General features: G+C 43.0%; 1 protein-coding gene across 9 annotated transcripts in view; it reads left to right on the forward strand.

Moving 5' to 3' along the window:
* The window catches only part of chd6 (chromodomain helicase DNA binding protein 6), a 132782-nt gene that overhangs the window by 109456 nt on the left and 8009 nt on the right, over positions 1-15317 (forward strand). For 7 of the 9 annotated variants that reach the window (XM_045691373.1, XM_014131640.2, XM_014131639.2 and 4 more), the window contains 4 exons: positions 4036-4254; positions 4412-4984; positions 5265-5447; positions 12242-12385. In XM_045691373.1, coding sequence (XP_045547329.1) covers positions 4036-4254; positions 4412-4984; positions 5265-5447; positions 12242-12385 — 1119 coding nt within the window. The remainder of the gene's footprint in view (positions 1-4035; positions 4255-4411; positions 4985-5264; positions 5448-12241; positions 12386-15317) is intronic. The other 2 variants (XM_014131638.2, XM_014131641.2) reach the window with 2 other exon arrangements.

A 15317-nucleotide genomic window follows, 5' to 3' on the forward strand; every position in this document is an offset into this window, starting at 1 on the left:
TGTTGTATGTAGGTTGGTGAGGTTTTAAATGTTTTACATTTTATTTATATATATATATGTGTATGTATGTGTGTGTGTGTGTGTGTGTGTGTGTGTGTGTGTGTGTGTGTGTGTGTGTGTGTGTGTGTGTGTGTGTAATGTAACAAAATGTGGAAAAAGTCAAGAGGTCTGAATACTTTCCGACTGCACTTTATCTGATCACCACTGTGTATTTTTTACTACCTTGTTAGCACAGGGTAATACTGAATGTATTATTAAGAAACGCTATCTTATCTCTGAAGTTGCTACAGATTTTAAGTGTATGACCAATACACCATCACATTCTGCATTCCTCTTGTGATTATTTAGTTGATAAATGTAATACCAAATTAAGGGCAACCATTGATGCCATAGCTCCAGTAATGTTGAAAAAGACCACATCCAAATGGAGAGCACCTTCGATGAGTGAAGAAACAAATAAGTTAAAGAGAAATTGCAGAAGAAGAGAAAGTCAAAGTTGCAGGTCCATTATGATATTCTGGCAATAGAAATGCCAGACGGGCTACTTTTTCTAACTTGATCACTATTAATGAAATTAATTTGAGAGTGCTCTTCTCGACCATTGATGGCCTGATAAATCCTACCCCCGCAAACCTATGTGAACTTTCCTATCCTTTGCGGCATATTTCTGTAATAAGATTGCGAACATTAGGCAGGGTATCAGTCAAGCAAGAACTGAGAAGTTTGATATGTGCCCTAACCTACCACGCAAAGATACTATGGAGTTATTTTCACTGGTTGACACAGACATGCTCAGGAAAGTGATATCAAACTTACGCCTTCTGCCTTCTCGATCCTATCCCCACCACCTTCTTCAAAACAGTTTTTATCTGTCAGTTTTTATTCAAAACAGTCTTATTTGAAGAAGTGCAAGCAATTGTTAATCACTCACTTTCCAGACTGCACTAAAAACTGCTATGGTGAAACTCCTTCTGAAGAAAAGTAATCGAGATTCTTAAGCTCTTAGCAATTTTCGGCCAATCTCCAAGGGCCCAAAAATCTTAATCCATTTTAAATTCAGTCTGTAACACAAGACAATGTGGAAAAGGTCAAAGGGTGTGAATACTTTCTGTGTATTATCATTCGCAATGTAAAAAAAAAAAACGTTCCTACATTTCCACGCAGCAGGCCAGGTACTTCTATGCGTGCTCATGCGCGCACAAGCCCTCAACATTACCAGGACAGAGAAAGCAGACACATGCTCATTGCTCACATGGCGCACTCCAAACAAAAGACAATTAAAAAAATGACGAATCTTGTAAGTGATGGTTATGAAATGAGTGTAGCAGTTTGTGAACTCTGTAAACAATGAGAATGGTAAATGACTGTAATTCATACATGCATTAACAGAAATTAGTGTAACCAAGAGACAAGAGATTAACAGTACATTTACTCTTGGATGCATACTGTATGTAATCAGGATATTTTTATTTTATTTTTATGATCAAAGGGTAAACAATTCACACAATGAATGCGCAAGAATTGGCGGAAGACAGCGTAGCCATTCGGAGAGAGACTCGCCTATATCTTCGCCACACACCCCTCCGCTTCTTGTCTCAACAGTTTGAGTTTATTTTATTTTTACAGGGACATTGCACATTAATCAACATTTCAGTAAAAGTGCCGGTTTTAGCCAGCCGGCTTATTTTCAACTGCAGTCCCTGGGTAGGTTATTAAAAACAATTACAATAACAATACAGACGAGAGCAGTGAGCACACGCAGAGCAACATACTGTAGGACAAGCAAGACGTAGCATGCAGACAGAGCAACATAGCACAAAAAAACAATTACAATAACAATACAGACGAGAGCAGTGAGCACACGCAGAGCAACATACTGTAGGACAAGCAAGACGTAGCATGCAGACAGAGCAACATAGCACAAAGAGCAACAAGACAAGATTTTAAATTATACTCAAGACACATTATCTTCACGCATATTTTAGATGATTTTCACTGAAAGCCGCAACTCAGTAATCAGTTAGACCTACTGACCGGCCTGAAATTTTGTGATTTTAGGGTCAAGGCCATTTGGCCTTCAAGAGGTGCCCTATCTGCCACCTAGGCAGATAGGGCACCTAGGCCATTAACCAAAATAGCCAATTAAATTGATTTTAAAAACAAAAAAAACAGTAGCTATTCTGCCGTGTGCGCATTGCTGCTCTTATAATGTGAAGAAATAGCCTAATAGTTTAGCTTAAAATGTTGATAAAACTTTCTGATCTGTTGCATCAGCCTCATTGCTTTAAAAGGTTTTTCGGTGTACAGTGGTTGTATTAATTTGGGATCTATAGTGTTCCACAACTGTCCCAGAGTATGTTTGGAATATTTATTTCTCGCACAGAAGGACAAGCTGACCAACAGACTAGGTCAACTTTTATACTATGGGGGATAGTAGATTGACATAGTGCTTTTGCTGTTCATTAGGCCTCCTCATCTTGTTAGGTGATGAAAAGTATATGTGGACAATTCTTTTAACATCTTCAATAAGCGCCTCGGGAATTCGATAAGGACACGCGCTGTTGCATCCCTGACGTGTCTGTCTTCACTTGTAGCCTACTTCAGAGCTGCTACACCTGTGAGAAGGACCCAATCACGTGACGGGCATTTGCTAATAACAATTGAGATATCTGAGAGAGCCATTTAAGTAAGAGGGCACAATGGGCACTTTGGCCGCAAGGCAATTATTTTTTTTAGGGGGCATTACAGCAACCGGGAAATTTTAGGGCTGCCTATTGCCATGTGTGTTGTCCAAATTGCTGGCTTCCCAAATAGGCATAGTCCTACAAGTTTGTGATTTGAAACAATCCATATCTATTTTTTAAAAGAAGCTAATGATCCTCGATTCCTCTGTGGGTAAGTCATTCTTTCTTTTGAAGTATTTGGAATTATTTTATTTATTTATGTATAGCCTGTAGTAATTATATAATTTTCACAAATGTATTTTATTTACTTCCCTATTGGACCTGCCACTATGCCATTTCTCTCCTGTTCTATTGGTTTCATATGAATTTTTTTATGTTGTCCAGAAGCCAAAGGCACAATCCTAGTCATAATAGCAACCCATCCTAGTGGTTGCATCTTTAGATTCCCCCTCTTTCTAAGTTTTCATCTCTGTCACATATGGAACCACTATCAGTTGCACTGTTTAGAATAGTGTTTTCCCAGGTGCACTGTTTAGAATGGTGTTTTCCTGCAAATTGCATTTTGGCAAATGTTTGAAAATTATGCTTTATTGACTGCTTCATTACATGAGTTGCATGTTCTGTTAATATGCATTACCATAATCTAAATGTGATTTCTGTCAATCTGAGCACAATGGGTGGATGCCTAATGGGTTATGCACCCAATGCATATGGGTATGCAACATTTCTCAAAATGGACGGTAAATTAAAATCTTCCCGGTCACATCTGGCACCACATTTTCCTAATGGAAACCCTGTGATGTACATGTTGGTAGGGTTAAAGTAACTTAGCTTCAGGCTAGATAATAGACTGTAGCAGCAGCATATGTGGTCTAAAGTGTGTGTGTGTCGGTGTAAGTATGTGTGAGTGTATGGGTAGAGTCCGGTGTGTGTGCATTGAGTTATTGCAAAAAAGGGTTAATGCAGGTAGTTCAGGTAGCCATTCGATTAGCTATTTAGCAGTCTTTTGGCTTGGGGTTAGAAGCAGTTCAGGGTCCTATTGGTTCCAGACTTGGTGCAACAGTATCGCTTGCCATGGGCAGTACTCACCACTCTCTGTAGTAACTTGCGATCAGGTGCCTTGCAGTTTCCGTAACAAGCGGTGATGTAGCCAGTCAAGATGCTCTCAATGGTGCAGCTGTAGAACCATTTGAGGATCTGAGGGCCCATGCCAAATCTTTTCAGCCTCCTGAGGGAGGGAGAAGAGGGGCTGTCGTGCCCTGTTCACAAATGTGTGGGTGTGTGTGTGGGCCATATACTGGGAACCAGGGGAATGAGACATGGGGCTTTTTTGTGCAACTTTGCCTTGCAGGACCGGGTGATCATCAACCGCCTGGACAGTATATGTCACGCCATCTTGAAGGGGAAGTGGCCCTCGTCCAGCCAGCAGTATGACTCTCCCAGCTCTCTGGCAAACACCTGTGTGCCCAACAGTGTGCACCAGAGGGTTGGCTTCATCTCAACCAGGGTACAGCCATCCCAGAGCCTTAACTTCAACATCCCAGCTCCTTCTGTCACCCGCCTGCCCAAGGTGACTATCCCATGTTCATGCTTTGTCCCTTTCTCACATCATAATTCATAACCATTGTTGTGGAAAATCTTATTTGATGTTTTTGTGGATATTCACCTTTCTATTGTCAGTATTTCTTAATATTCTTCCATTCTCCTTCCATTTCCATCCTGTTCAGTACAAGCAAAGAGGTGCCGGAGAATGCAGCCCAGGAGGCTGGAGGTTGACATCCTTGCCTCTCTTGCAGGAGAGGCTGGTGGCGCCGCCCTATCTGCCCGAACTAAAGCGGGGTAGGCGGTCGTTTGAGTACGAGGGCGTGGTGCTCAGTAAGCAGTGCCATCCAGGGGAGAAGATGCCCCTAACGGTGCCGCACAGAGACGGGGCCCTGCTGCTCAACGGCTGGCAGGAGGCGGCCATGGACCTCTCCAAGGCCGGCGATCTGGGCATTGGGGGCGACGTGGCAGCCACTGTAGGCCACATGAGCCACCAGGTCCATCCTAGTTCCCACAAACTGCCTGCCATGGGCGGCATGCAGAGTGTCATTCAGAGTGCCATGCAGGGCTCGGTGGGAGTAGACATGGCCGGGATCCTGCAGGCAGGTCTCATCCACCCAGTCACCGGCCAAATCGTCAACGGCAACCTGAGGCGCGACGATGCCTTCATGCGCCGAAGGAGAGGCAGACGGAGAAACGTGGAGGCAGTCGACATGGGGTTCGTCAAGAGCAGAGGAATGCACGTGCCGGAACAACAGGTTTGCAAAGTCAGAAGTGCTTTTGGTTTTGTGAACAGCAAAAAGGACAGCTTAATGGTACTAGTTTTCTGCCCCTCCTGGTTTTGATGATAATTACTGTGGACCTGTCCCCCTACCAAGTTCAGGGGGAAGGACAATAAAGTTGACTCTTGTGGTTTCGTGCTTGGAGGAGGCAATTCATGTGCATTGGTACGCAAGGTTGTCACTAGAGCTTCATACTAGATTTGAGTGGTGAATCAACGACATCTGATTGAGTTTTCTATAATTGTTTCATCTACAGGGTAGGGTAGAAGTCAGCCATTCTGCGGTGTCGTCCACCTCCCCACCAGAGTGCCCCCCGGGACCCTCCACACCCACCCAGCCAGAGGTGGTGGCCATTGACAGAGAGGCTGCCAACAAGGGCCTGATGGAATGGCTGCGGCAGAATCCTAACTACAACATGGAACTGCCCACTTTTGCACCGGTGAGTTGATCATTGTCAAAAGAAAGTGTCTCCAGAAATCAATGTTGGACGATTCCTTCTCCATTGGAGGATTCCTGGAATCAAGAGGGAATAAGCAGGTAGAGGGAACCCATATGTTTTCTGAAATTGTGAGAAAGTTAATGTTAAGAGGGTTCAACTCACCAGGTTTTATAGTAAGAGAATATTGTTTGGTTTAGTTTATTAGGATCCCTATTAGCTACAGCATATGCAGCAGCTACGCTTCCTGGGGTCCACATAAAACATATAAATAGATGAGAAAGTACAGAATAGTAATAGACAAGAACAACATAAGATATTACATTAAAACAATTTATTTGGAATTTAATTGAATAAGAGTTATACAGTGCATTCAGAAAATATTCAGACCCCTTCCCTTTTTCCACATTTTCCAGCCTTATTCTAAAAATTGATTCAATTATAATTTTTTTACTCATCAATATACACACAATACCCCATAAAGTGAATTTATTTATTTTTTTCCCCCTAAATTATAAAAAATAACAAACATACTTTTATTTAGGGCTCCCGAGTGGTGCAGCGGTCTAAGGCACTGCTAGAGGCGTCACTACAGACCCTGGTTCGATTCCAGGCTGTATCACAACTGGCCGTGATTGGGAGTCCTATAGGGCTACGCACAATTGGCCCAGCGTTGTTAGGGTTTGGCTGGGGTAGGCCGTCATTGTAAATAAGAATTTGTTCTTAACTGACTTGCCTAGTTAAATAAAGGTTAAATAAATTTAAAAAATACATAAGTATTCAGACCCTTTGCTATGTGACTTGATATTGAGCTTAGGTGAATCCTGTTTCCATAGACCATCCTTGAGATGTTTCTACAACTTGATTGGAGTCTACCTGTGGTAAATTCAATTGATTAGACATGATTTGGAAAGGCACACACCTGTCTTTATAAGGTCCCACAATTGACAGTGCATGTCAGAGCAAAAACAAAGCCTTGAGGTCAAAGGAATTGTCTGTAGAGCTCCGAGACAGGATTGTGTCGAGACACAGATCTGGGGAAGGGTACCAAAACATTTCGGCAGCATTGAAGATCCCCAAGAACACAGTGGCCTCCATCATTCTTAAATTAAATAAGTTTTGAACCACCAAGACTCCTCCTAGAGCTGGCCACCTGGCCAAACTGAGTAAATGGGGGAGAAGGGCCTTGGTCAGGGAGGTGACCAAGAATCCGATGGTCATTCTGACAGGGCTCTGGAGTTCCTCTGTGGAGATGGGAGAACCTTCCAGAAGGACAACAATCTCCGCAGCACTTCACCAATCAGGCCTTTATGTTAGTGGCCAGACGGAAGTTACTCCTCAATAAAAGGCACATGACAGCCCACTTGGAGTTTGCCAAAAGGCACCTAAAGGACTCTGGTCTGAATGCCAAATGTCACATCTGGAGAAAACCTGGCACCATCCCTACAGTGAAGCATGGTGGTGGCAGCATCATGCTGTGGGGATGTTTTTCAGCTGCAGGGACTGGGAGACTAGTCAGGATCGAAGAAAAGATTAACATAGCAAAGTACAGCGAGATCCTTGATGAAAACCTGTTCCAGAGCGCTCAGGACCTCCACACTGGGGCAAGGGTTCACCTTCCAACAGGATAACAACCCTAAGCACACAACCAAGACAACGCAGGCGTGGCTTCGGGACAAGTCTTTGAATGTCATTGAGTGGCCCAGCCAGAGCCCGGACTTCAACCCGATCAAACATCTCTGGAGAGACCTGAAAATAGCTGTGCAGCGACACTCCCCATTCAACCTGACAGAGCTTGAAAGGATCTGCAGAGGAAAATGGGAGAAACTACCCAAAATGCAGGTGCGCCAAGCTTGTAGCGTCATGCCCAAGAAGATTCAAGGCTTCTTCAACAAAGTACTGAGTAAAGGGTAATGTACTTATGTAAATGACCGTTTTTTTATTAGTAATACATTTGCAACAATTTCTAAAAACCTGTTTTTGCTTTGTCATAATGGGGTATTTATGGTGTGTAAAAAAAATATATGTTTTACCAATTTTAGAAGGAGGCTGTAACGTAACAAAATGTGGAAAAAGTCGAGGGGTGTGAATACTTTCCCAAGGCACTACGTACGGTACCAGTCAAAAGTTTGGACATACCTACTCATTCAAGGGGTTTTTCTTTTTTTCACTATTTTCTACATTGTTGAAAATATTACTTTTGGTGTGTGTGTGTGTATATATATATGTATCACACACAAGTATGTGAACACCTCTTCAAATTAGTGAAGTCGACTATTACTGAAAAACTCTGACTTTCAACGTGGCACCGTCATAGGATGCCACCTTTCCAACAAGTCAGTTTGTCATATTTCTGCCTTGCTGGAGCTGCCCCGGTCTACTGTAAGTGCTGTTATTGTGATGTGGAAACATCTAAGAGCAACAACAGCTCAGCCGTGAAGTGGTAGGCCACACAAGCTCACAGAACGGGACCGCTGATTGCTGAATCACGTAGTGCATAAAAATGATCGGTCTTTGGTTGCAACACTTACTACTGAGTTCCAAACTGCCTCTGGAAGCAACATCAGCACACAAACTGTTCGTCCGGAGCTTCATGAAATGAGTTTCCATAGCTGAGCAGCAGCACACAAGCATAAGGTCACCATGCGCAATGCCAAGCGTCGGCTGGAGTGGTGTAAAGCTTGCTGCCATTGGACTCTGGAGCATTGGAAACACGTTCTCTGGAGTGATGGATCACGCTTCACCATCTGACACTCCGACGGACAAATCTGGATTTGGCAGATGCCAGGAGATCGCTACCTGCCCCAATGCATAGTGCCAACTAAAGTTTGGTGGAGGAGGAATAATGGTTCAGGCTAGGACCCTTAGTTCCAGTGAAGGGAAATCTTAACTCTACAGCATACAATAACATTCTAGACGATTCTTTGCTTCCAACTTTGTGGCAACAGTTTGGGGAAGGCCCGTTCCTGTTTCAGCATGACAATGCCCCTGTACACAAAGCGAAGTCCATACAGAAATGGTTTGTCGAGATCGGTGTGGAAGAACTTGACTGGTCTGCACAGAGCCCTGACCTCGACAGCATCGATTGCCTTTGGGATGAATTGGAACGCTGACTGCGAGCCAGGCCTAATCGTCCAACATCAGTGCCTGATCTCACTAATGCTCTTGTGGCAGAATGGAAGCAAGTCCCAGCAGCAATGTTCCAACATCTAGTGGAAAGTCTTCCCAGAAGAGTAGGGGCTGTTATAGCAGCAAATGGATGACCACCTCCATATTAATGCCCATGATTTTGGAATGAGATGTTCGACGAGCAGAAGTCCACATACATTTGGTCATGTAGTTTATATACACTGAACAAAACTAAAAACGCAACATGGAAAGTGTTGGTCCCAAGTTTCATGACCTGAAATAAAAAATCCCAGAAATTGTCCATACACACAAAAAGCTTATTTCTCTCAAATGATGTCCACAAATTTGTTTATAATCCTGTTAGTGAGCATTTCTCCTTTGCCAAGATAATCCATCCACCAGGTGTGGAATATCAAGAAGCTGATTAAACAATATGATAATTATACAGTTCACCTTGTGCTGGGAACAGTGAAAGACCACTTTTTTAATGTGCGCTTTTGTTACACAACACAATGCCGCAGATGTCTCAAGTTGAGGGAGCATGCAATTGGCATGCTGACTGCAGGAATGTCCACCAGAGCTGTTGCCAGAGAATTTAATGTTCATTTCTCAACCATAAGCTGCGTCCAATGTTGTTTTAGAGAATTTGGCAGTACGTCCAACCGGCCACACAACCGCAGACCACTTGTAACCACTTTAGCCCAGTACCTCCTCCGGCTTCTCCACCTGCGGAATCGTCTGAGGAGGGGGTGGAAGAAGGGGGGGCCTGGCTACCAAGTGGGTGGGCTTATGACCTCCAAGGCCCATAGATTAGAGCCTAATGAATGTATTTATTTTGACTGATTTCCTTATGTACTGTAACTCAGTAAAAAATATATAATTGTTGCATGTTGCGTTCATATTTTTGTTCAGTATAGTTAAATTCGATCTTGTGATACTATGTTTTTTTAAATCTGTTTTTTTAAGCTAAACTTTTTATTTTTGCCTGGGTAACCTCTGGTTCCAGAGCATTCCACGATGACATGGCTTTATATATAACTGAGCAATGCATTAAATCTGTTTTATGGTTTGGGTAACATTTTATTTTTTATCTTTTTGTACCTTTATTTAACTAGGCAAGTCAGTTAAGAACAAATTCTTATTTTCAATGACGGCCTAGGAACTGCCTTGTTCAGGGGCAGAACGACAGATTTTTACCTTGTCAGCTCAGGGATTCGATCTTGCAACCTTTAGTGGCATGTTTGGTGGATTATGTATGTCTGTTTGAAGTGTTTGCAAAAAGATTATACAAGTGGGTGGGCATTTAAAACACACGTTTCTTATTCAAGACTAGAAGAGAAGTAGTCTTTCTCCTCAACCATGAAAGACTATCATGCATTTTGTTGATGTTAGTTCTGTGTGTGCAGTTAAGGGCAAGGAGTGCTGCTTTGTTTTGAGGCAACTGCAGCTATACTAGGGTTTTCTTTGCTGCACCTGACCATATTACCGGACAGTAATCAAGATGAGACAAGATCAAAGCCTCAACAACTAGTACAGAAGAACATGTTTTTATAACAACTTAACTCTCCCCATCTTCACAACAACTTTGTCAATATAACTTGAACATGATAACAGTGTTGCTTCTAGGAGTTGATCTTCTTGTTCAATGGTCACACAATTTATGCACAACTTCAGTTGAGGTTAAGGTCTAAGAATGTTTTGAACCAAATACAATGCTTTTGGTTTTATGCATTTAAGACCAATGTATTGCTAATTGCCCATTTTGACACTGACTGTAACTCCTTGCTAAGAGTCTCAGTGAGCTCACTGTCTGCAGGTGCTGATGTGTACAGTCGTGGCCAAACGTTTTGAGAACGACACAAATATTCATTTTCACAAAGTCTGCTGTCTCAGTTTGTATGATGGCAATTTGCATATACTCCAGAATGTTATGAAGAGTGATCAGATGAATTGCAATTAATTTCAAAGTCCCTCTTTGCCATGCAAAATGTACTGAATCCCCCAAAAAGATTTCCACAGCATTTCAGCCCTGCTGCAAAAGGACCAGCTGACATCATGTCAGTGATTCTCTCGTTAACACAGGTGTGAGTGTTGACGAGGACAAGGCTGGAGATCACTCTGTCATGCTGATTGAGTTCGAATAACAGACTGGAAGCTTCAAAAGGAGGGTGGTGCTTGGAATCATTGTTCTTCCTCTGTCAACCATGGTTACCTGCAAGGAAACGCATGCCGTCATCATTGCTTTGCACAAAAAGGGCTTCACAGGCAAGAATATTGCTGCCAGTAAGATTGCACCTAAATCAACCATTTATCAGATCATCAAGAACTTCAAGGAGAGCGGTTCAATTGTTGTGAAGAAGGCTTCAGGGTGCCCAAGAAAGTCCAGCAAGCGCCAGGACCGTCTCCTAAAGTTGATTCAGCTGTGGGATTGGGGCACCGCCAGTACAGAGCTTGCTCAGGAATGGCAGCAGGCAGGTGTGAGTGCATCTGCACGCACAGTGTGGCGAAGACTTTTGGAGGATGGCCTGGTGTCAGGATGGGCAGCAAAGAAGCCACTTCTCTCCAGGAAAAACATCAGGGACAGACTGATATTCTGAAAGAGGTACAGGGTTTGGACTGCTGGGGACTGGGGCAAAGTCATTTACTCTGATGAATCCCCTTTCCGATTGTTTGGGGCATCCGGAAAAAAGCTTGTCCGGAGAAGACAAGGTGAGCGCTACCATCAGTCCTGTCTCATGCCAACAGTAAAGTATCCTGAGACCATTCATGTGTGGGGTTGCTTCTCAGCCGAGGGAGTGGGCTCACTCACAATTTTGTCTAAGAACACAGCCATTAATAAAGAATGGTACCAACACATCCTCCGAGAGCAACTTCTCCCAACCATCCAGGAACAGTTTGGTGATGAACAATGCCTTTTCCAGCATGATGGAGCACCTTGCCATAAGGCAAAAGTGATAACTAAGTGGCTCGAGGAACAAAACATCGATATTTTGGGTCCATGGTCAGGAAACTCCCCAAACCTTAATCCCATTGAGAACTTGTGGTCAATCCTCAAACAAACAAAAACCCACAAATTCTGACAAACTCCAAGCATTGATTATGCAAGAATGGGCTTCCATCAGTCCATTCTGCTAAATTACGTAAATGTAATGTAGATTACGTAAATGTAGGATGTGGCCCAGAAGTTAATTGACAGCATGCCAGGGTGGATTGCAGAGGTCTTGAAAAAGAAGTGTCAACACTGCAAATATTGACTCTTTGCATCAACTTCCTGTAATTGTCAATACAAGCCTGTGACACTTATGAAATGCTTGTAATTATACTTCAGTATTCCATAGTAACATCTGACATAAATATCTAAAGACACTGAAGCAGCAAACTTTGTGGAAATTAATATTTTTGTCATTCTCAAAACTTTTGGCCACAACTTTAGTGTGCAATTGTCAGCATACATAGTCATTTTAGCTTCTTGTAAGACAAATGGCAAATCATTTGTAAAAGTAGCGGCACATGGAACCTGCCCTGAGGGATACTGCACTGTACATATCTGATGTTAGAGAAGCTTTCATTGAAGAATACTCTTGAGTTCTATTGGATAAGTAACTCTCCAACCACGTGATGACAGGTGATGTTGTAGTGTGCTGATCTTGCCAAATCTGGGGTTTCAGTCTCCTGGCGCAGCGATGTTGCACAGCTTTGTGGAGCGGCCCAAACAGCGGAGACATCGCTGCAAAGACCCCACCAAGCTGGACGTCAACTCCCTAACAGGGGAGGAGAGGGTGCCCGTGGTCCACAGAAGCACTGGCCGCAGGGTAACCTTTTTGACACACAACCACACACCAACACTGATGCACAAGCACACTTAACATCACTGACATGAATCATGTTTCTATTCAACCATATGAGAGTAAAGTACCTGTCGGATAAAAAACGTATGTTTTAGCACGATGTTCCAAATGCCTGCATCGCAAGAATCTAGTTTTATTTTATATTTTTTTGTTTTTATGAATGTCTTTTTGGTCTCCTTTCTTTTGCTCCTGTGCTGTGTGCACTGTGCAACTACCAACAGAATCGGTTGATTCCCCTTCTAACGATACCCTTTTTATGTCTCAACTCCCAAAATGAGAACAGAGCAGACCCTAATAAAATGGGAGTATCAGTGAAAACGACTGGAATATTAATGCTCAGTTTCTGTCGCGCGCAGCATTGCGGTACCACGCACTGCTAGCAACATTTTAGCCTCTTGATTTCAACATCTAAACAAAGTGAACAGGCCATGTTGTTCAAACAGTTGCAGACGGACAGGAGGGTTTATTCAGTTCCACTGTTCTACCTTTGTTAACAAGCAAATAGATCCAAGTTGGCTTTAAATTTAAAGATTAGCTGGCTACTCACTAGCATGTGGGCTTGTCCTTGAGAGATTGTTCATGAGACCTGTGTTAATTTTCTATAATGCCTACTACCAGAAGTTGGTCATTATTAGTGGATGTGAATGGTTCTGAATTTTTTTTATTTTTATAGACATACTTGAAAGCCAGATCAGTCATTATTGCAGAAAAGTAGGTTAACCTCCTAGAGTCTGTCTGCTCCCCCGCTAAAATATAATTAGCATAATAAAAGTTAAAGCTAGAGTGATCTGTTATTTTTTGCATTGGAATCCAATCAATGACAGCTAGAGCGTCTATAGCGTCCAAACAGTTTGGGCTACGCAGTTAGCGCTAGGAAAAAATGTATGGAAGTATACAGGACCAGTCAAAAGTTTGGACACCTACTCATTCAAGAGTTTTTTTTATTTTGACTATTTTCTACATTGTAGAATAATAGTGAAGACATCAGACCTATTAGATAACACATGGAATCATGTAGTAACCAAAAAAGTGTTAAACAAATGTTCAATTCTTCAAAGTAGCCACCCTTTGCCTTGATGACAGCTTTGCACAAATCAAGATGGTGCATTCGGAAAGTATTCAGACCCCTTGACATTTTCCACAATTTGTTACGTTGCAGCCGTTTTCTAAAATGGATTAAAAAAAAAAAACATCAATCTACACACAATAAATACCCCATAATGACAAAGATAAAACAGGTTTTTAGACATTTTTGTAGATTCATTAAAAATAATAAACTGATCACATTTACATAAGTATTCAGACCATTTACTCACTACTTTGTTGATGCACCTTTTGCAGCAATTACAGCCTCGAGTCTTCTTGGGTATATGACGCTACAAGCTTGGCACACCTGTATTTGGGGAGTTTCTCCCATTCCTTTTTGCAGATCCTCTTAAACTCTGTCAGATTGGATGGGGAGCGTCGCTATTTTCAGGTCTCCAGAGATGTTCGATCGGGTTGAAGTCCAGGCTCTGGCTGGGCCACTCAAGGACATTCAGATACTCAGATACTTGTCCCGAAGCTACTCCTGAAATGTTTCTGCAGTCCCAGATCTGTGCCTTGACACAATCCTGTCTCGGAGCTCTAAATCAAATCAAATAATTGTATTTGTCACATGCGCCGAATAACAGAGACCTTACAGTGCAATGCTTACTTACAAGCCCTTAACCAACAATGCAGTTTAAATACAAAATAAGTGGTAAAAAAAAAATATTAAAAAACAACAATAACAGTAAAGAGGCTATACATGTGTGTGTGTGTGTGTGTGTGTGTATGTATGTATGTATGTATGTATATATATATATATATATATATATACAGCGTCAATGTGCAGGGGCACAGGTTACTCGAGGTAATTGGCGTAATACGTACTTGTAGATAGAGGTAAAGTGAATATGAATAGATAATAAACAGAGAGTAGCAGCAGCGTAAAAATGGGGGGGTTAATGCAAATAGCCAGGCTAGCCATTATTTTTTATCTGTTCTTGAGTCTTATGGCTTGGGGATAATAGCTGTTAAGAAGCCTTTTGGGCCTAGACTTTGCGCTCCGGTACCGCTTGCCGTGCGGTAGCAGAGAGAACAGTCTATGACTAGGGTGGCTGGAGTCTTTGACAATTTTTAGGGCCTTCCTCTGACACCGCCTGGTATAGAGGTTCTGGATGGCAGGAAGCTTGGCCCCAGTGATGTACTGGGCCGTAAGCACTACCCTTTGTAGTGCCTTGCGGTCGGAGGCCGAGCAGTTGCCATACCAGGCGGTGATGCAACCATTCAGGATGCTGTCGATGGTGCAGCTGTAGAACTTCGAGGGTCTGAGGACCCATGCCAAATCTTTTCTGTCTCCTGAGGGGGAATAGGCTTTGTCGTACCCTCTTCACGACTGTCTTGGTGTGTTTGGACCATGACAGTTCGTTGGTGATATGGACACCAAGGAACTTGAAGCTCTCAACCTGCTCCACTACAGCCCTGTCGATGAGAATGGGGGAATGCTCGGCCACCCTTTTCCTGTAGTCCACGATCATCTCCTTTGTCTTGATCACAGTGAGGGAGAGGTTGTTATCCTTGTACCACACTGCCAGGTCTCTGACCTCCTACCTATAAGCTGTCTCATCATTGTCTGTGATCAGGCCTACCACTGTTGTGTCGTCTGCAAACTTAATGATGGTGTTGGAGTCGTGCTTGGCCATGCAGTCATGGGTGAACAGGGAGTACAGGCGGGAGACTGAGCACGCACCTCTGAGGGGCCCCCGTGTCGAGGATCAGTGTGGCAGATGTGTTGTTACCTACCCTTACCACCTGGGGGCCTGTCAGGAAGTCTAGGATCCAGTTGCAGAGGGAGGTATTTATTCCCAGGGTC

Source organism: Salmo salar, chromosome ssa12, assembly GCF_905237065.1.
Source record: "Salmo salar chromosome ssa12, Ssal_v3.1, whole genome shotgun sequence".
NCBI lineage: Eukaryota > Metazoa > Chordata > Actinopteri > Salmoniformes > Salmonidae > Salmo > Salmo salar.